Genomic DNA, 20,662 nt, shown 5'->3' with positions numbered 1-20,662 from the left:
GAAATCTATTTAAGGTCTTAACAGATTACATACATATAGCTCATCCATCCATCTTAAAACATTTAATATTAGAAATAACATATTCATGTTCATTGAGAGACTCCTCTTTACAATTTTAAAAACATATATAATGGTGTGCTCTTTTTATTTTAAGTATTCAAGGGTATTTATATTAACGGACTCTAGTCTGCCTTTAATTTTGTTGCCTGCCGGCTGGTTTTTCAGCGGCTTTAATTGATCGCAGGCAGCTAGCTGTGGCCCCGGCATTTAGGCATTTATCACGGCAACATGATTATGCTTTTAATGGGCAGGTGAGTGGGCGGAAGTCCCCGAGATAAGGGAGATTAGGGGCGGGGCAGGGTTGGGAGACAATTTGCAGACAACGGGAATGGAACGCACAAGGGTTGGGCTAGCATATGTGACAGTGACAGTCGCAGGGGCGACAATGTTGGCGCAGAAACCGCAAATATGTCCTTGTAGATGTGCTGTTGTGCCACAAAGGACTACCTACACACAAAAACATATATATATATTATATATATATAGATACATATAGAGGAGGACACACATTAGCAGCCAACAGGATGTCTGGAGCAGGCGAGGATAAAAGGCAGGCTGACTGCCGCCACCGACAATGGGAACTTGTCTTTTTAATTAAATGCTAAAGGAAAATGCAAAAGATAAATGAAGTTGTGCTAAATGCGTGCTGTGCTTTGTGGAAAATCGTGAAAAGGGGGAATTGCTCTGGGAATTCGCCGGCATCAGTAGGTGTCCTTGGAATTGGGATTTCAGCTTTCGACTGGTAAACTGGTAAACTGGCAAACTGGCAACTTAATTTAGCGCCCAGCGTCTCTGATGTGGTATTATTATTGAATTATGCGTTTCAGCTTGGAATGGAAGCGAATAACCACCATTAGCCACGGGCTACGGGATGGGTTTTGGTTTGGTTTATGCGGATCTTAATGGTGGTCACATGTGTACGCCAAGATTTGATTAGTGCATAACTAGAGCGACCGCCTCGGTATTCAATTACAGATGGGGTTTTGCAATATAAAGGGAGGTATGCTCAAGCTTTGAATTTGCGGAATCCAAACTCAAAAGCTTCTTATACCTAAAATCTCTTAAAGATATCCTTTTTTTGATAGCACTAAACCCAAATCTGGAATTTTTTCTGTCTATAAATTGATAAAATACAGCAAACAATAAAACCAAAATTGCCAAACAATTAAATCCATGTTGCTAGATAGTAAGCCCCCACAATTGTTGTGGCATTTGTAATCGCTGTTCAATAATTTTTGTCATTTTATGTACCCGGCTTTGCGTCGACATATTGATACTGGGCCTAACAAGGATTCGATTACAAAACGCTCGCTTACAAGTGTCATGTATCAGACTGAAGAGGAGCGGAAGGAAGTTACATCCTACATATCCTATATGTATATACATTTGTGACAATATATATGAGGCAGGAACTCCCATTCGCAGTTGAGGGCGGTTCGCCATCGATTACAGATCAAATTAGATGTATAAATAACAAAACGATTAAGCGATTGAAGAGCAAAGCCAGAGCCCAGACTTCAAGTGGGTGGAAGTTTGTTTGATTTTATTGCCAAGGCGGATTACTTGGAACCCGGCAATTTCTAGCTGTGTGTGTGCGGCTCATTTGGATTATAATTGATGTCCCCGGCAATGTCCCGTCGCAAACTAATCGCCTCTTTGGCTGCCTCTGTCCAAATATTTTCACTTGCCATTATTATGCGGCAATTCCCATCTTGGGGCAAGACTCAATTTTCAAGTTATTTAACGCCATTGATCCCCTTGGTATTCACTTTCCTCGACATGTGTTTGTTTGCTCATCTCTGGCAGACGGAATTCCCGCATTGTTCCATCGGATGACAATAATTTGGTTTGGAATGCCTAAAATAGGCTTTACACCGGAAAAAATAAGAACAAGTCGGTAATAATATTGCAACAAAAAATAAATTAATATTATGTTTTTAGGTTCTAAGTATTAAATATAAACTGTTTCTCCTCTTATTTCTAACTTTTATTTCTTCATATACCTATTCCCTTTTTTTATTTTCCAGTGTGAACGTCCTGTTTTGGCCACCACGCGGCGTATGATGAATATCATGAGCAATGCCTAATCAACTGCAAATGAAATGGACAATTGCCACCGAATGAGCTGGGTGAAGTTCAGTGGGAGGTGAGGTGACCACACGCATCGATACATCAAATTGACACTGTGGATGCCAAAACCAACACAATCACACACACTCACCCACCCACACACACAAAAGCACACACCAATCTGGGAAAAACAACAAAAAGAGAAAGCATTTCGCCGGCGCTGATTTGCCGCCATCCTCTCACATTCCCCCTGTTCATTTTACGCTTTTGGCTTGGAAAATAAATTGCCTCGGCTGTTTGTGCCAACAAATCCGCTCATTGCCGTTTTGGGCTTGCTCTACGCCATTTATACACTGAGAAAAAAAAATAACAAGCATACAAAAATATTTTTATTTTATTAGAAAGCGGTAAATTAACTTTAATTATGTGATAAAACTTAAAAAAAATATTTCAGAAATCATTTTAGTCATCTATAAATATAATTTCGATCAATTTGTTATCTAGTCACTTTTAAAATATAATTTTCAAAGACCTATGGATAGCGCTATAGCAGAATTCAACATTTTAATATAAATTATTAAAAATTTTTTTAAAATGCTTGTTAAGGTGCTATCGATTTTTCCAGTGTATTATGTTGTTCCCGCTGCCGCTTAATAACCTTTGTCCGCCAGTAGCCAGCAGTAGCGAACCTAAAACGTGTTCAACGTGGGAGCTATAAACTGTCATTTAAGTTGTTGTCGATGTCATTCCGCTGGCCTTTGTTTCTGGCCATTGTTTCAGTTTCGGCCAAGATTTGTGGCTGCAACTAAAGGGGCCTGCGACGATGGTGGCCAAGTTTCTGTAGCGGCAAAAAGCGAAAGTAAATATATTTACGAGCCCAGGAGCAGCCGTAGGAAAAGGACTAAAAATACTCCTGTGTAAAATAAACAAGCTTGCTCGACTTCTCAGTGGGTGGAGTGTGTAAGTGGGCTTACCTCTTGAATAACTGCTGGGCCTGTTCTTAAAGGATTTTCTCCTCACACAAAGCAGGTGTGTAGATATTTTTCAGGTAAACTTTAAATGTCTGCTATAGATTATCATTTAGTATAATCAGACAGGATTTTTTTTTAGAGAAATGTCCGCTTTAATTAACACTGACATTGCTCGCATTTTTAAATTGTTTTTGCATAATTCACTTTGATTTGTCAGGCCATGGCTTTTAATTACATTACATGCGTAATGTGTGCGAGCGAGAATTAATTCGCAAATAATTTGTAAACAGATTAATAATTGGAGCTTTTTCCATTTGCCCTGCGATCCATAAATTAAATTGCATTTAATTGAATTTTAAATCAAAACAAACAACGCTGGCGATGTCAAAGTTTTTCAAACACCAATTGACAGCCATCCCATATCAAGATTAAAAATTCCCGGCAAACATTTGATCGATGCGCATCCTCTATTTGCTGGGGACATCCGTCAAAGTAGACTTTAATTTATTTGAAATGCCAATCGCCTGTTAAATTTTTGCAAAAATAGAATTCAATTTGTCCGAAGTCAAATGTGAATTTGTCTGTAATCAAGTTGAAATTAAATTCAATTCCATTCGATTATCGATGCACTTACTAAATCTGCATTGCCCTGCGAAAGATTTGCATATCGCATTGACAACTACTTAATGCGAAAATTAAAATGTCAATTCAGGTGCTCAATTGCTTGGATGCGAGATACTGAATAAATACAATTTGAATAAATTTGCTACTTGACTGTAATACCTGGTAATAAGTGGGCTTACAATCAGACACTTTTCACACTGATTAATTGTTGGTCAAATATTCAGATTGATTTTGAATGAGGTAAGAAAAGGGATAATAGTTTTAGGACAGTAAAGTAAACTTAAAGGGATTCCCTTTTTAATTTATCGAACAGCTTTAAAACAATATATATTGTATTTTCTATGAATGCAACAATTTAATTGCAAAGCCATTGTTGATAAAAACTATTGAAGATTTACCTTCTAAACAGTTTAATTGGAAAATTAGAAAACAAAAACTTATTTACATTATTTAGTGCAGTATTGCTACTGAATATATAATAAAAAAATCAAGAAATAAATTATTTCTCATTAAATTATAGTGATTTTTTGACCAGCATTGCTCTCCTTTTTTGCTTACTCATCCAATTAGGAATAGTTAATCAGCGATTTACCATTCGTATATACATCCTTTTGTGCCAACTCGTGTTAGTTTGTGTTCATTAAAACATGTTAAACACATAATGGCTATCTAACCGAGTTCCCTGTGGCCGGGGGGCGTGGCAGGGTTCGGGGCGGAGGCGTGGCACATGGTCAGCAGCTGCACTTTTAGCCACAAAACCCAAAATGCTTTCAATAATTGCGGCTACGACTGTGCGGGGTCAGTTGTTTTTGACCCCGCCGGACACGAGTCGCTGATCCCGAATGTGAGGCTAATTTTTCAAATGAATTTTGATGCCGCGCCACTTGTGTCAAATGCATGGCAGCATCCGCACAAAAAACAATTTTCCTAATTCGTTTATGGGTTTCTGTACGGATATGTGGGCGAAACTCTATTTATGAATCATACGCCACGTTGCCCTTCAAAGAGCCAGTCGTCGCTTCAGCTGACCCCGGCAAAAGCTCAGCTCAGGCCGCTTTCAATTCAAGAAATCCCATGAGCTTATTATGAATGGTTGAGCGATTCTGACAATCAAAATGTGTAAGTCCCTTGAAGCCTAATAATCGACCTTGTAAAATGTATGTTTTTTAGCTTAAAATATTAAAATAATTTACCTTTCCAAATCGGAAAATTAAATGCCTCTTTGATAAATACAGATTTCATTTCACATTTATTTCGGTAGATACATTTTAAATGCATCTAAAACAACTTAAGCCCCTAAAACCGTTGATAGCAATTTAGTGAGTACCATTTTCTCTGCGAACTGACATTGTTTTATGTGTGCGGTGGCGATGGCAATTCAGCAGGTCAGCAGGTGGGCTTCGAACCTCCACCAGCCTACAACCTACATTCTGCATCCTGTGCATCCTGCGTAGGCCTGGGACAGAATCGAAATCAATTAGTTTCGGGGCCAAGCAGCTGCACAAATTGCAGGCGACAACAGGCCAGACCCTCGACCCCGATAAATCCAATACTCGTACTCGCAGCAGCAGCCAGTAGCTGAGACAAATTGAACTGAGCTCCGGTCAGGCTTTGTGGCAGCGGCTGTCAAAGGCGCTAGCCCTGGCCCATATTTCCGATTCGCTGGGCTTATTACCAGTAAGACTAACTGCGCACTGTCAGAAAAAAGGTATCATTTCATTTAGAAGAATTTAACACAGAAAAAAGGAATATTTTAGAGTCACTCAACAAGGTGCCAAAAAGTATGCCACACTATATATACATACATAATATCTGCATTCCTTTAAGCTTCTTTTTATTTTCATATTCTAGTTGTCGGTAAAAAAAATATTATATGTTATGGGAATTTATATTTAGGCATTACTTTATCAGATTCACCAAAAACTAACAAGAGCTTAAAAATCACTTTTATACCTAAATTCCAAAAAGTATGCAACAAAATAGTTACATAAAACGGTACTACATTTTTCACTGCATACTTTTGAACAGTTTAAACATATTTATTATTTACTTAGAAGAAATAGCTTATCAATTCAATAACTGTGGTTTAAAAAACACTCCTTTTCTCTTGCAAATATTTCATTGATTTACCCACAACTTTTTCCGCAGTGTAAGCTCTTACCTTCAGCATCCGTAGGCTGGGCAAACATTTGCACACAACTCGGTCCCATTTCGAGTGTGCTCGTACACTTCTTTTTGCCTCTTTTTTTTATTACATGTGTACTTTTGTGATTACATGAATATTTTAAAAGCGCGCACTCGCACAAAGGTGGAAGCGGTGGAATGGTGCGGATCTCAAACACACCACTGACATGAGAACTACATTAAAATAATTTATTTTAACGCATTTTTTGTCATAACCCGATGGGGAAAAAACTCATTTCCTTTAATGATTCCATCTTGTACACGCACGCTGTTAGTGTTGAACCCGGCCAGGATGCGAAGGATCCAGCCCCCAACGCACATGGTTATTTCATTAAAATTGCCTTTTGTTGTTTGTGAATGTTGCTTATTATTAACGCCGTGCCATATCACCCGTATCTGTATATTCCAGTATCTGTATCTGAATCTCGCGTATCTGTGCGCTGCATTTTTATGGGGCCAAAAGACACAGCATTTGCATTACTGGCCCGTCGAGTCAGCGACCTGCAGCTTAATAAAGACTAATTGACTTTCTGACCATTAAAGGGGGCGGTGAAAATAAAAAAGTTAAGGGAGGGGCGTGGCCCAACCAGATGATTGGCAATTACGGCAAAGACAGCGCACCGGCTTGACAAAACGCGATAAACGAATTAACATTTAAATTAATTTATGTCCCCCAGTGCTGGCACTGTATTTGTCATGAGCGGCGACAAATTTGAAATTTCTGCAAACCCAACATGTCCGACACAAAGTGAGGGCCTTCACAAGTTGCATGCCAAATTTATGCAAATGAAGGCCGCCTCCGCCTGCAACTTTGGGATGGGTGTGTCCTTGGTTGGCGGCGACAGTCGCTGCATCTAATTAGCCCAAGTAAATTACAAGACAAACCGGCGATGTCCAGGGAGTTAAGCTTGAAAACTCCACTCCACTCCCAGCGATTGTTCCAGATTGCAGTGCCGTAAATTGAATAAGCCACTGAATGGGATGACTGCAGTTGTTGGATAAACCTCCTTAACCGGTTTAATTCCCCGGAAGTCCGCCTTAGCACCAGCAAGCAAGGATCATCATCAGGTAACCTTTTTGTTTACCAATCTTGACACTTCTAAGGAACCTAAAACAGAAATTACTGAGATTTTTAATCTTTTGTAAAGGTGTATAAAAGTATGCAGCGAAATAAAGAACTTCTTCATACGTATTTAAAAAATATTGGTGCATACTTTTAGGCACCTTTACAAGTGATTTGGAAACCTTATGATTTCTGTGATTTTTTAATAGCTACTTAAAATCCTGTATGTTTTTCAATGAACTTAAATTCATTTTTGAAGCGCATCCAAGTGTTTGTTTGGCCATTTGAATATTGGGGATTTCTCATCAAATTAACTGCAAAGAAATTGGGCCTCCGGGCATTTTAATGTCTGTAATGATGATTGCTAGACAAACGTCACACTGGGGCGATATTAGACCCCCGCAATGATGATTGGGAAGCCTCTGCTGTGCGTTCGCATTGCTCCACATTGCGCATACGCCCCGTAACTAGCAGAAACAGCTAACGAGGCACCAGAGAATCGGTAAATAGTTTGCCGTAAATTTGCCAGCCGGAGTTGTTGGCCGCTTAAAGTTGGCCCCAACTCATCGACAAGCTATTTGAGCCAATGTTAATTGGGTTTGCTGCATTGAGCTTAATGCGGCGAGGCAGCAATTTATTTACGTGCCATTAAAAATGCACATAACAAGCAAATTGCATTTTTACCATACACTCGCGGCCTGTTCGAATGTCCTCCGTTTCAGTGTTTCATTCGGGGGAATGGCTCTTAAGTAAATTACAATAAATTTGGCGCAAAACTTGCATATGAAATGTGCATTTCGTTCGTGTTACAAAAGCCACTCGCTGTCGGCAATAATATAATTAAAAATTAAATGGCAAATTAATTGGTGAAAAATATCAAAAAGACTTTCTACGCAAGCCGGCATTTGCGGCATTTAAAATGCCATTAATATTGCATCAACACCTGCAGTACACGCGCTTAAATAAACATGCACAAAAAGCTGGCGCACTTTACATTAAAACGGTCTGGCCAAAAAACTATTGATGAATAATGAACGTGGCCCGGAAACAAAGCCAGCGCGACCGCAGATACAGATGCAACTGCAACAGAAATTGCATCCCCGCAGCAACAACAGGGGCACCATCTGCACCACCAGCAACATCAGCGGCACCAACAGCTGCTGTTCGACTTGTAAGTGACACGACCCGGGTTCAACTCCGGCCATAAATCAGTGACCAACTGCCCGGCATTGTTTTTTTCACTATATAAACAGCAAACAAATGGCGCACGATCGTATTTATCGCTTTTGTTGCATGTAAATGCAAAATAATTCCACGATTTATACCACCAACCAGGTGGAAAAACCATTTAATGCCCGCCTTAGTCAGCTTTTCATATCTTTTATTTACTTTATAGTAAGCCAAGAATACTGACAGATAATATAATACCTAAATACTCATTTAAATCATTAAGTTCCTAGAAACCTTTTCACTAAAGTCACCCTTTCCTTAAAAACTGTTTAATTGTTCGTCGTTCCCTTTGTTTATTTTCTGAAAGCCCCAACATAATCCCCTTACCACATGCCTGGTTTTATTATTTTTAAATAAACTGTAATGCCATTCACGGTGACCATTGGGCTGACTAAAGTGTTATATTATTAAGGCAACGGCTGTGGCTTTTGTTGCCTTGCAATTAGTCAAGATAATTAGGTGGCAAACGGCTTTCAAGGGCTCCGGTGTTCACGAGTCGTGGCCTTTTTTTAAATGCAAAATAATTACATTCACGTATGCACATATCTCTGCCCTTCGCTGCTTTTCTCTATCTCCCTGCGGTTTTTTATTCTCCCATTTATTTCATAGTTGCCTCGGCTGCCGTGTGTCTGTGGCGAAAAGTTTCAGGCATGTTAATAACACTCATAATTAAAAATTAAATGTTATAATTTCGTGTGTGCTGCCGTGCGGCTTTTTCCGTTTGGCTGCAAATTATTTCCCAGCTATGTGGCAACAGACAATTATTCACGCAGCGCTTACCGCCTCTGATTTTTCCCCATTTTTCAGAACCTTTTTCCCATTTGCATATACCATATGTACCTAGATGTTGCCCGTAAACTTTGCTGCAGCAATTATGCAATGCAAGGGCATGTTTGCCCCCAGATTCACAACAAGGCATGTATTTTTGATGGTCATCAACAACAAAAAAATAAAAAATGATCACTGTCTTCCAAAGGACGATGTCGACAAGCTCTGGCCAGGCAATAAAAGTTGGCAACTACTTTGCAAGTTTGGCCAGATGTTTTATGGGGAAGAGAAGGTTATGCAAGCTAGATACTTAAAAACACAAACTGCTTCAAAACATTTCCACCCAGAAGTCAAGGCAATTAGATATATTTTAAATGTTTCCTTGATGTTGCAGTCCTTCCCAAACAAAGCGTGTTTCTGAGCCGCGTTGTAATTACCATTTTAAGGACAAGAAACGCTTTTCCTTGTTTAATTTAAGATATTGTAAGATATTGATATTGCCATTTTTGTAAAGAGGATTTCTTAACAATAACTGAGAAAAGAAAGGGGGTTTCCTAAGATTTTACATATACAAAAATAAATACAGTTCATAATTTGATTTTTATTAAAAATATTTGTATATTTTATTAGTTTTCAAATATAAAATATATAGAAATCTGTGTAATTACTACAGTAATATTATTAAAAAGATCCATTAGGGTTCTCTATTAAAGGGAATTCACTCTACAAATCTCCTTAAAACATTATTATTTTATGAGCTTTAATTCTCCATATTTTTTCGCAGTGAAGGCGATGACAAATTTAAGTGAAATCAATGGAACCCGGACATTAAACTGCGTGGCAAGGAACTTCCAGCTCCCAGCAGGATCTGCGTGCGATGCCACTTTGAATAATTATTGGCGCAGAGACGGAAAGTCAATCAGTGGGAATGCAGCGGGCAATTTAATACAATTGCGGGCCAAGGCGCTTATTCAATTAATTACTTGAAACAGTGCGTCAAAAAGCGCCCAAGTAATGCAGAAAAAGCCGAGTAATTATTTTACACTTCGCTACCGCTGTCGCTCGGCGATTTTCCACCATTTTCCAACCCATGGATGTGGAGGCTGCATTTTGATGAAGTTTTTCCCCGACACGGTCAGTTGTAGTCGCAGTTGGCTGGGCAGTCAGTCCATCTGTCGCCTGTGCATAATAAAGTTTACTTTAAGTTTGTTAAATCCATGCCATCCAGCCCAGTAATGTGACCCAGTTTTCGGATAGGTCTCTGCAATTATCGACATCTGATTAAATGAAATCAAAGACAGGCCCAGCCAAAGGCAATATAAATTCGCATAAATTCGCCACGGCGCTTTAAATGTCAAGTGGGGTTCGTTCATCGATTTTTCTGCCTCGCTGGCCGCTGGGGTCATTTATCAATATGTAGATTTCTCTGGGAAAGTTCAATGGGTCCGCAGGCACACATCCATGGACCTTCCCTTGCCGTATAAATTGCGTAATTTTTTTTACACGCACACACAATTGGAGATAAATTGACTGATATGCATGTTGTGGGCCGCCGTCGTCTGTCTGGCAGTTTGATGTATGCGTCTGCCCGGAAAAGTGTCCACCTACACGCCCAAACGACCACCAACACCACCGCCCCGCCCACTTTCCACTTGCTCATCCACTCCACTTTCACTTTCCTGCTCTTTGATTTTTTCTTTAAATAAATCGACGCCCCAAGCCACTTCCGGTGACTGCACTAAAATGCCAGACAAGAGCTTAATGGCATCAATTTCCTGCAGCTCGAAATTTAAATGGATCCTTGGCAATTTGTCCTCTAAATTCTATTATTAGCCCAATTTCATTTTAACTTGTACTCGAATATTTTGATTTGGCGCAGATAATATTTCTTCACGGTTTCCGGTTGAAGGAATTTTAGATCTTAAAGGTGCATAATATATATTTATATTTATTTTCAATCACCACTTTATTGTTTTTCTTTTCATTTTAGTAGCAGTCAGTTTGTTTTTATGTTATTGTTATTATTGAAACTTGAGTTCCGTTAATTGTTTTCCTAACCAGTGAATATGAAGTTAGACCTCACGATGAACGATCGGTTCAATCAGCGGTTCCAGTCGGTATACAGCGGACTGGTTCCTCAGATTGCCCGGTTGGTGCCCTTCAACGACTCGGAGGTGACCTGCATCCTGCTGATCTACTACAAGTTCAGTCTCCAGAATGGACCCTCTGCACGCCGGATAACCTCCACCCAGTTCGTCAACATAGTGATAGGGTTCCAGCAGCTATACGACATGGATGTGGTGGATAGAATCGTAACCCTTATCGCTGGGGGCAGGAAGCATGTGACGCCCATGGAGTTCGTTAATTACATGACCATTCTAATGACTCGCGATATGGAGCGCAAAATGAAGTTCGCCTACATGGTAATGATACAATGAGTTTTTGATAGCTAATAGGTCTTAATTTTATATACATACCATACAATTTTGCATTTTTTTTTAAATATAATCAATCCCATATCAGGTCTACGACAAAAATGGATTGGGCATCAATCGAGAGATAATATCATCGTCGGTCGAGAGGTTTTTCCCCGGGGACGATGACGAAGTAATCGAAATGCGACTGGTGAGCTATAATTAATCAAAGTCAATCACATTGTAAATGTCTCTTTTGTCCATTTAGGACATGGTCGATTTTCTACTCCTGAAATTTGATGAGGATCAAGACGCCATCATCTCATTTGAGGAGTACAGATCGATCGTGGTGCAACAGCCAAGCATGCTGGAGTTCCTGGGTCCCATCTTTCCCACTGACGAGACTCGTCTGGTGGTGGCCTACTGCACGGCCATATACTCTCACATCCCCGAAATGGGCATGATATAGGATGGATGGGGTGTGGGATGTTAGGGTATGTGGCAGTGTGCCAGGACACCCAACAGTCGCATAAATCTTTCAGGCACAAATAAATCGAAAGCAATGCAAATCAGTGCGACCCGCCACCGCGTTTTCCTCTGTTCAGCCATTGTAGCCACTCGAAAATGTCAATGACAATGATGATGAACTGCAGAATAGAGCGCTGACAGCTGCAACTAGACGCTGGATAGATGGATGGATGGATGGAGCACATATAGGGGACCCCAGCTGCCTCATAGCCACACGGAGAAAAATGTTGTATATTACTAATTTTAAAAATGAGGCCATACCTTTTACAAAAATCGCGAAAAATATTAGTAAATATTAAAGCAAATTTAAAAAAATTAACAAAAGTACACAGAGAAAATTCTGACGTTCTCATCTGAGTTGAAAATGTTCTTAAAAGAGTTGTTAAATAAACTCAATTTAACTTTTCTCTTCTCACCATTTCGTTCTCATATCGATACCAAAATTTACTTACACGGTTTTTAAGAACGAATGTTCTCAATTCAAAAACAATGTTCTCAATTTAAGAACAATGTTCTAGGATAGTTTTCTCTGTGTATAACAAATACCTTAAAATTTTCTAGCACTTTACCATTTTATTTTTATTCAAGGGCTATAATAATCGTTAGCAAATAAAACACCTTGCTTATGATTTGGGCTTGGAACTATTTTTCTCAGTGCATCGCCTGCTTTAGTGGCATAATTTTAAATATGGAGCGGAGCTCCAGAAATACTTTGCTCTGGTTGAACGCTCTACTGGCTCGACGACTGCCTTTTGCCATTGCCTCATGACAGCTTGATTTGTTGGCAGTTGGCATACAATTGACATTTGATGGATGGTGTTCTACATTGTCGAGACATTCTCCATACCAGCCATCTAACTGCAGTCGCAGACCGTTGAGCCACTGCAGGTCCTTGAAGTTTGCCCCCTGGCTGGTTGCTCTAATTATGACAATTGTAGATTGGGCGCACCATTTATAGCACTCCGATTTTCTTAAGTTAAGAAGTTAAAACTTAATTTAAGGTATATTTCAGCATTAGAGTAGAGGCACTGCGAACGCTGAATAACTAGGTACCTCACTCATTAAATTTTCATTTCGTTCATTCATTCGAAAAAATTGCTTTAAAAACCTAATACTTTTTTAATTACTGAAATCTATTTGTCATACAAAATTTGCTTTGCAATTTAGAAACTTTTATTTACACATATATAATTTATTGACCCTTTATGCTGAGCTCAGCAGATAAAAAATTGAAATTGAAATAAGCTAAATATTATTGTACTACGTTATTGTAGCATGGACATTAACGGATGCTCGTTTTATCTTATCAGAATACCAATCGCTGCAAAAAGCATAAGAAGATTTTGGAAAAGGCAAAACAGTCGACAACTGGCCATTTAAATACGAATAAGGCACTTTTTCCACAATTATGTCATTCTGAAATAAACTTGTTAAATTATAATTAAATGTAATAAAATGTACTTACGTCATAGGGACACGAGTGATTCATGTTCGAATAAGGAGCGAAAAGGTTAAAAATAAATGAGGTCACTGGAGAAGATTTTTGATTTAATATAAATTTACATCCATCGACGGTGACATTGTACAGAAATGGCTTGTATCCGTTTAGCCGTTGATAAATCGCAAAGTTTACCTGAAATGTATACAAGGGATTATTTGGAACATCTTTTATTATAATCCTTACCTTAATTTTATAAACGGGCCCCTTGTGTAGTTTTGCTCTCAAGGATGCGTATTTATGAGTTCGATTCACGGATTTCAAGTAACAATACTCAAATGAAGCATAAGATTCGTCCAGCGATGTGCATATGATATTTGTCATCTCAAAACCTGAGATGGCCTTCAGATATATATAATTAGCGGGACAAACGTTTTGGTAACATATCAAATACAAATACGAACTTCATGGACGATTAAAAGGAGCAGAAAAAGCGATAGGTACACAGAATATTCCCGAAACATTGCGAGTGCTAAATAATACTGTTCTAATTTTTCAAAAGAATATTTTTATTTTGCGATTTGTCCCCTCTTATATTCGCATCAAACAAAAATTGATAAGCCCTAATGACGCTCATGAATTATTATTGATAGAGTCCATTAAAAAGTTTAATTATAAAAACCTTTTATTCGGGGGATTATATGGTCATAGCCTTCATTCAAACCAAGTAACGAGTCAGTGAAACATGAAACAAAAAAGTAAACAAACAAAAGTCTAATAACAAGAGTGTCGGAGGTAGATGTAAAACTCGAGAGGGCTGGCAGATAAAAATAGGTAATAAAAAAAAAATAGAATATTTTATACCCTTGCTAAAGTCCTTATCTAAATTAAAATTATTAAAAATATTTCTCTAATTTTAACAGTATCGGTTGCTTAAAATATATAATCATCTGGGCTTCTGTTCCATAATAAAGATACTTCTTTAATATTTATTTACATTTCAGTAAAGATAACTTTTTGAGATAGAACCAGGCGTCTTCGGCTTCAACCCATTTCTGATCACTGCCGTCTAAGCCGTTCCCATTTGTAATTATTTATGCAAAAATTCTTGCCAAACAAACTTAATTTAGTTAAATGTTTGACTTCAGGCAGGCGCTCGTTGATTAACGGACTGGAACGGAACGGGTGCCGAATGCCCTGCCACGCCCCCGGCTATGCAAATAACAATGGGGGCGGGGCGGTAAAGGGGGGGGGGGGGGCACCTTCCCTCAGCCGTGCAATTCATTTACTTTGCTGTTGTTAACCCAGGGTGTTTGAGTTTGCCACTCGAACTTGCGTGTAAACATGCATGATTAAGCTGCCAGCGAGAATGCGAGTGAAGGCGAAAATTAGCATAAGGCAGCACAAAAGCCAAGGAATGTGAATTGGGAGCACTCCTGAATGGATAAAGACCTCAATTCTTAGAAATTCCTTTAAATTTCACGTTTAACGCGGACTCTAACCGGCGGTTATCAAAATATAGCAATAAATCTGGGCAAACACATTTTACAAGGCCTTAATTTTTATGAAAAAATATACTTATCATCATAATTTAAGCAATATAGTATTGATAAGTGCCCTTTTCAACATTTTTCACTTTGATTATAAACTATTATTTTATATAGTATTTTAAAGAAATTGGCAATGAAAGTATAACAATATACTTGATTCAACAACTACCATTTTTAAAAAATGAATCATGAATGAGAAATGTTTGAGAATCAAAATATAAATGATTGAAACAATTTAGTTAGAGTTTAGTAAGGCATGGCATATTGGATTTATTTAGAATTTTAAACCATCTAAGTCATATAACCAAAGTGAAGCAAAAATTCGCGACAGTCAGGTGCATAAATATATCGATCCGTCCGAAAAATAGCCGGAGAGTTACGTCTTAGAGAAGAGGATGATGATGACCATGATGATGATGCCAAGAAACATTCCAGACGGGGAATTTTAGGGATAAGGGCAGCGGGAAGCTTGCACTCAGCGCATTGCATTGCAAAGTGAACTCCACTTACACGGAGTAAATAAATAAAAAGGATGCCCGAACAGAGCTCACAATTTATGGATGCACTTGCCAGGAAAGGACAATGGCAGAAAAAATGGGAAAAATGCGAAAAACAAAAAAAAAATGGAGAAAGCCAAACGTAGACAAATGTAAAATAATACGTGACAATAATGCTGCCAATGGCTGTGTTGATTAGGCTGCTTTATTTATGGACCGCTTTCCGCTGCGACAGCTGATCCACATCCTTTTTTCGACTCTTGAGTCCTTTTCGCAGGACGAGGATTGTGGGACTCCCGACTTCGTATCTGTGGGATGTCCAATCGTTGGTAAATTCATTGAGCTGCCGCAATCCGGACTTGATCTGCAGGTTTTGTGGCCCAACTTGCTCTTTGGGCCTAATGAACCAAGCAGCCCTCTGAGCGATGTGTGTGTGTGTGTTAGTTGGTGTGTCTGTGTTAGCCAAGTAAATATTATTTGATGCTGTGTCGAAAGCCATTTCCAGGTGGTATGTGTTTATGCATAAAATATTTACAAAGTTTCGTGTCTCTGTGTGGCTTTCGCCGAGTCCAATTTGCCCAAATGCAGAAGTAACATTTGAGGCGAGCTTGTGTGGCAATTCGTTTCCTCTTTTTTGCCTCTTATTATTCCAAGTTTATTTAGGAGCTGGAATCTGGAGGAGCATTGAGCCGGCGGAGGAGCAGGAGGAGGAGTCACTGAACACACCACATCAAAGCATAGCACGTGGCACGCATGAGTGGCAATGGCAAAAAGTACAGCGGCTGTAGGAGATGGAGGAGCAGCTGGAGGAGATGGAGGAGCTGCAGGAGGAGCTGGAGGAGCTTCGGAAGCCCAGGCAGCAGCCCCAATTGCATTGCCATTGCCCCGAGTTGACCACAAAACATGCGCCCGGCTACGAAAACCAAGCCAAACCAAGCCAACACAAGCCAGGCCAAAAAAGAAAACACGGCAAACGAAACAAGGCTAAAGGAAAGCTACACCGAAAAAATATTTTGTATTTAAGAAATCTGAATGGCGTATTTTCGAATTAGTGCATCCTAATGCAAAATTATAAGCAAAATTATAAAATAGTACAAAATATTACAAGTAAAATAAAGTACGTAATTAAATCACCTTGAATAACTAAGTATAACTAAGGAAATTATATTAAATTTGTATTTAAATAAATTCAGGGATCTAAAATAATGATCCAATGTCTTCAAGTCCAGTATAATTTTTTTTACTTTGTGAATTTTTCTTTATAGAAAAAAAAAAAATAACTGACCATTATAAGATTGGTAAAGTAATTTTTAAAATCTAAAAATTTGTTGACCTTTTTCAATATATTAGTTCTAAGAATTTTGTATAATATAATAATTTTTTTTTTCGACCGGAGTTAAGAATGGTACATTTTTTTTTTTAAATTAATTTGAACTATATGTGCCCTTCTACCTTTTCAATTTTCCGCAGTCTTCTAAATAATCATAAATATTTGAATTTGAATAAGCCCCACCTTTTCTCTCAGTGTACGGCAACAACAGTTACAGAGCGGTAAATCAACTGCTGACCAGTGTACGGCTGCAGTTACGTATGTGAATTTGTAATCTAAACTTTTATACTCGTTGACTCGTTGCCTCGTTTTTCCATCAGCGGCGAACAGGAAACGGAAATTGCTGCTGTTGGCCCGTTGACAAAAACACGACACTTGCACCTCAAGTTGCCAGGAACTTTCAACTTGATTTTCCGAGCGACTACAGCAACAACAATGATGGCCAGGACATTATGCGACTGGCAATTGCTTACGGTTTTGTTGTCCTGTTGTCGAGCAATGTGAATGTGTCCATGATTGCGATTGCAGGTGGATGTGTGGGATGTAGTCGATGTACGTAGGCGATCGAGTTTTTCCTGTTTTTGTGGCCATTTTGTCCATTGGGCCATTGATTAAGCGTGGCCAACTGGTTGGTACTTTCCGCCCGCTCTTTTGGCCACGTTCACTCAATCAAAGCAAACTAAAAGTTTGTGCTACGGTTTTAGCCCCAGTTTGCATTCTTTATGAGTGTTTCGGTTGCCTTTTCCTTTTTTTTTCGCTACCTTTGAATGTTTAATGCAAATTGATTTACCCGCTTCTGTTTTGCCGTTTTGCCTTTTTTTTGTTTCGCCAATGCCAACTTTTTGCTTAAGCGAATTTGCAAAACGGCTTTAAGTTACAATTAAGCCCGCTGGGAGGGAAGAGCCCGCAAGTTGTTAACTGATTTTACAGGCCACCTTTGGTTCTTTCTGCTACCAGTTTTACCAGTTGCCAGTTGGCTGCACATTTGCGACGGCACACGAAAATTTTTAACTTAAATTACTTTTCGTAATAACTTTATTTTGTAATTTACGTAAGTAGAAGTAACATTTATGCAGCTGCATAAACCGCCAACGAAAGTAGCTGACAAACTATGACGGCGCACGTAAAAAACTTCGGGCAGAAGTCTTTGCGAATTTGCAGGAAAAATTCCCTCCCCTGTGTAAAGGAGGGGGTGGTGGAAAAACAGGGGTTGTGGAAAACCCGAGCAGTTGCCTTTCATTCGGCCTTGGTCCGCAAAAACTTGATGCCACTCAGCTAGATAATTTGCATACGGAAATGGCTGCGCTCTTTGATGGTTTTCCACGATCTTTGGGAATCTATAGGCGAGGCCACCTGTCCGGAAATGGGTAGTAATACCTCCTAGAGCTACTGCTGCTTCTTCTTTCCTTACTTCCACCACCACCACCCGAAACTCCAATGGCATTTTAAATTTTTAATACAGCACTCGCCCGAAGGGAAAATGAGAGCGACCGGGCACGTTGTTTTTCTTTCTCCTGCGTAATGAGGAAAAGTTTCGCTACATGCAATTTGCTCTTGTTCCCTGTTTCTCAGTATTCAGTACTGTTTTCTCTTATGTGGTTTTTTTCCAGTCTACTTGTCCTTGCAAAATGCCATTTGCATTCGGCAAAAGCACAGCCATAACGGCGAGAAGAAAGCAACACACTTACCTCAATAGTCAAACGAAACAAAGCAAAAGTGCGGCATACTTTGTGGCGCTTGGCATGCCGAACATGTGCCCCCCATTTCGGTCCTCCGGCTGACATACAAATCATTTTGCCGAGTGCCGAATGTCGAGTGGGGAGCCATAATGCAGCTGGCATGGAAGCCACCAGGGGCAGTGGGAAAAGCCTATTTTCTAACTCCGGGATTTCCACCTGGAATTCTTAAGCAAAGGCTTTTAAAAGGCAGCATATTAAAGTTTTACGGAAGGGGTCTTGATTTCAGAATAATCTTTCTCGAAAGGCAACATTAAATAGGATATTATTATGTTTCTCCATCTATTACGTGATGGTTAAGTGGTTCATCAATTTTAGATGGGTATTGACCATATCTTAAGATACTAACTAAACCCTTAAATGGAGATCATGTATTTTTTTTAAGTTTATAGGAAAAACGTGATTAAATAAATTTCTAAGCAAGGGGGTTTCAAGAGATTTTTTTTAAATTGCATATTATCGAAAGACAGATTCTTTTAAATATTAAAAAATTAATTGTTGAACTATAACCTTATTATTTGTTTGATATTTACCATATCTTTTCATGCATTTTAGGAAAATGGAATATGGACAACTTTAGTAATAATATTTCTAAGCAATAGGGTGATAAAAGGGGATACATTTGAGGCACTTTCCTGTTTCTTTTCTAAAACCCTTTTGTAAAACCCTCAGTGCTTCACATAATTCCCATGTGTGGAAAGAAAGATCCTTGCTTTGGTATGCAGGTGCACATTCCTAGCCTTACAGCCTAACAAGACGTTTGTCACATTTACATTTTAATTACTTTGACCACCGGCAAGTGTTTCCAATGCATGGCAATCGCTTTGACAACTAATCAATAAATCAGAGACACTTGCCCGGGTCTTATCAATCAAAATCGCCCTAGGAGGGAGGGGTATACCCGGGATTTCGATCTCAAGTGTGGGCAACGATTATGCGGAACGGCAGAGAGAGGCTCAAGAGGCACTCAGCCTGGCTGAAGGACTCAAAGGAGCAGGAGCAACGAGTTACCAGCTACCAGCTGGCAAAACCAAACAAAGGGCTGCTGCACCGAATGGGGCAAAGGGAATCGGGGAATCCCCGGCAAAAGCGTAACCGGAGTGAAAAGTGTAAAATGCAAAATCTCATTGATGATTGAATGCAGCGGGACCAGGACCAGGAAAAAGGAGCAGGAGCAGGAGCAGGAGCAGGAGCAGTTTTTTGCGACGCTTTGTCTCAGTCTCAATAACGAAATGCAAATACGGCAAAAAGCGAAAGCAAACACACAAATACGCATGAGAAGGATCCGAGGAGTGGAAAAGTGGCAGGAACGGCAGGACCAAAGCAAATCGAATGGCACACAGGCGAATGGAAAGCTGCCAAGTGCCCGGCAAGGAAATCTGAAAAAAGGCGGGCCACAAATTGTGCCGATAAACCAGGAATATGCAGATGCCCTTACTCCAGAATCAATCCTTTAATATTTCACATGAAAACCAAGTACTACATAATATTTATTATTTATTTGGCAGTCAAGAAAGGGAAATATGAAAGCACTTTAAGTTTATTTCAATTAAGTGCTGTAGTGTAAAACTGAAATTGATTTCATTACAGATATCAGTTTAAAAGTGCTTTTGATTTATATATTTTATAAAATGAAAAAAATATGTAAGCCTTTTAAATTGATAGCAATTTAAGTAATAACTAATTGTAAGGCTAAGATTAAACTACTTAAGATTTATTTATTGATTTTGATTATTAAAATACTGACATTTATGGAGCATACTATTTGGAACCTGTATCTTTAGCACTTTTCCCTTACCCACACATAAACCCATTTCCATAGCCTTCCAGTCGGTGGAATTTAAACTGTTTTGCGCCATGTTGGCTATCAAATACGGCAGCAAGAGGGCATAACTTTTTGCAGACCAAGTTCATAACCATGTCGGGCGACTTTGCTCCCCAGGGTAAATAAAATAAAAACACTACAAAAAGTGGGAGCTGGTGAGCAAGTGAGATGGCATTCGTGATGGGGCTTCCCGCACGGCAAAGAAAATGGCGTTAGCTGCAGCGCATAGAATTGCAAATTCAATTTCAATTCAATTGAGCATGTGTTTGCAGCGGCACATCCATATGCTCCTAAGTTTCCATCTGTATCTATGTATCTGTGTATCTGTGTATCTGTAACTGAGTGTTTGAATGTCTGAGTGACGGCACGGTTGC

The 20,662-nt window shown here is 39.2% G+C and overlaps 2 protein-coding genes across 2 annotated transcripts; one reads left to right on the top strand and one right to left on the bottom strand.

Annotated features, from left to right (window-relative positions):
* The first annotated feature begins 10,921 nt into the window (after positions 1-10,921).
* On the top strand, positions 10,922-12,318 carry d-cup (davis-cup). Its single transcript, XM_017076748.4, has 3 exons — positions 10,922-11,393; positions 11,494-11,595; positions 11,653-12,318. The coding sequence occupies exons 1-3, from the start codon at positions 11,037-11,039 to the stop codon at positions 11,851-11,853; spliced, it is 660 nt and encodes a 219-aa protein (XP_016932237.1). The 5' UTR covers positions 10,922-11,036; the 3' UTR covers positions 11,854-12,318.
* A 771-nt stretch (positions 12,319-13,089) lies between these two features.
* LOC108011579 (uncharacterized) lies at positions 13,090-14,025 on the bottom strand. The gene is made up of 3 exons (XM_070996380.1): positions 13,597-14,025; positions 13,378-13,545; positions 13,090-13,328 (listed from the first exon to the last, which is right to left on the bottom strand). The coding sequence occupies exons 1-3, from the start codon at positions 13,732-13,734 to the stop codon at positions 13,173-13,175; spliced, it is 462 nt and encodes a 153-aa protein (XP_070852481.1). The 5' UTR covers positions 13,735-14,025; the 3' UTR covers positions 13,090-13,172.
* Positions 14,026-20,662: the final 6,637 nt, after the last annotated feature.

This window comes from Drosophila suzukii, chromosome 3, assembly GCF_043229965.1.
Source record: "Drosophila suzukii chromosome 3, CBGP_Dsuzu_IsoJpt1.0, whole genome shotgun sequence".
Lineage (NCBI taxonomy): Eukaryota > Metazoa > Arthropoda > Insecta > Diptera > Drosophilidae > Drosophila > Drosophila suzukii.
The sequence above is the reverse complement of the archived record's forward strand: the minus strand, read 5'-3'. Positions and strand labels throughout refer to the sequence as shown.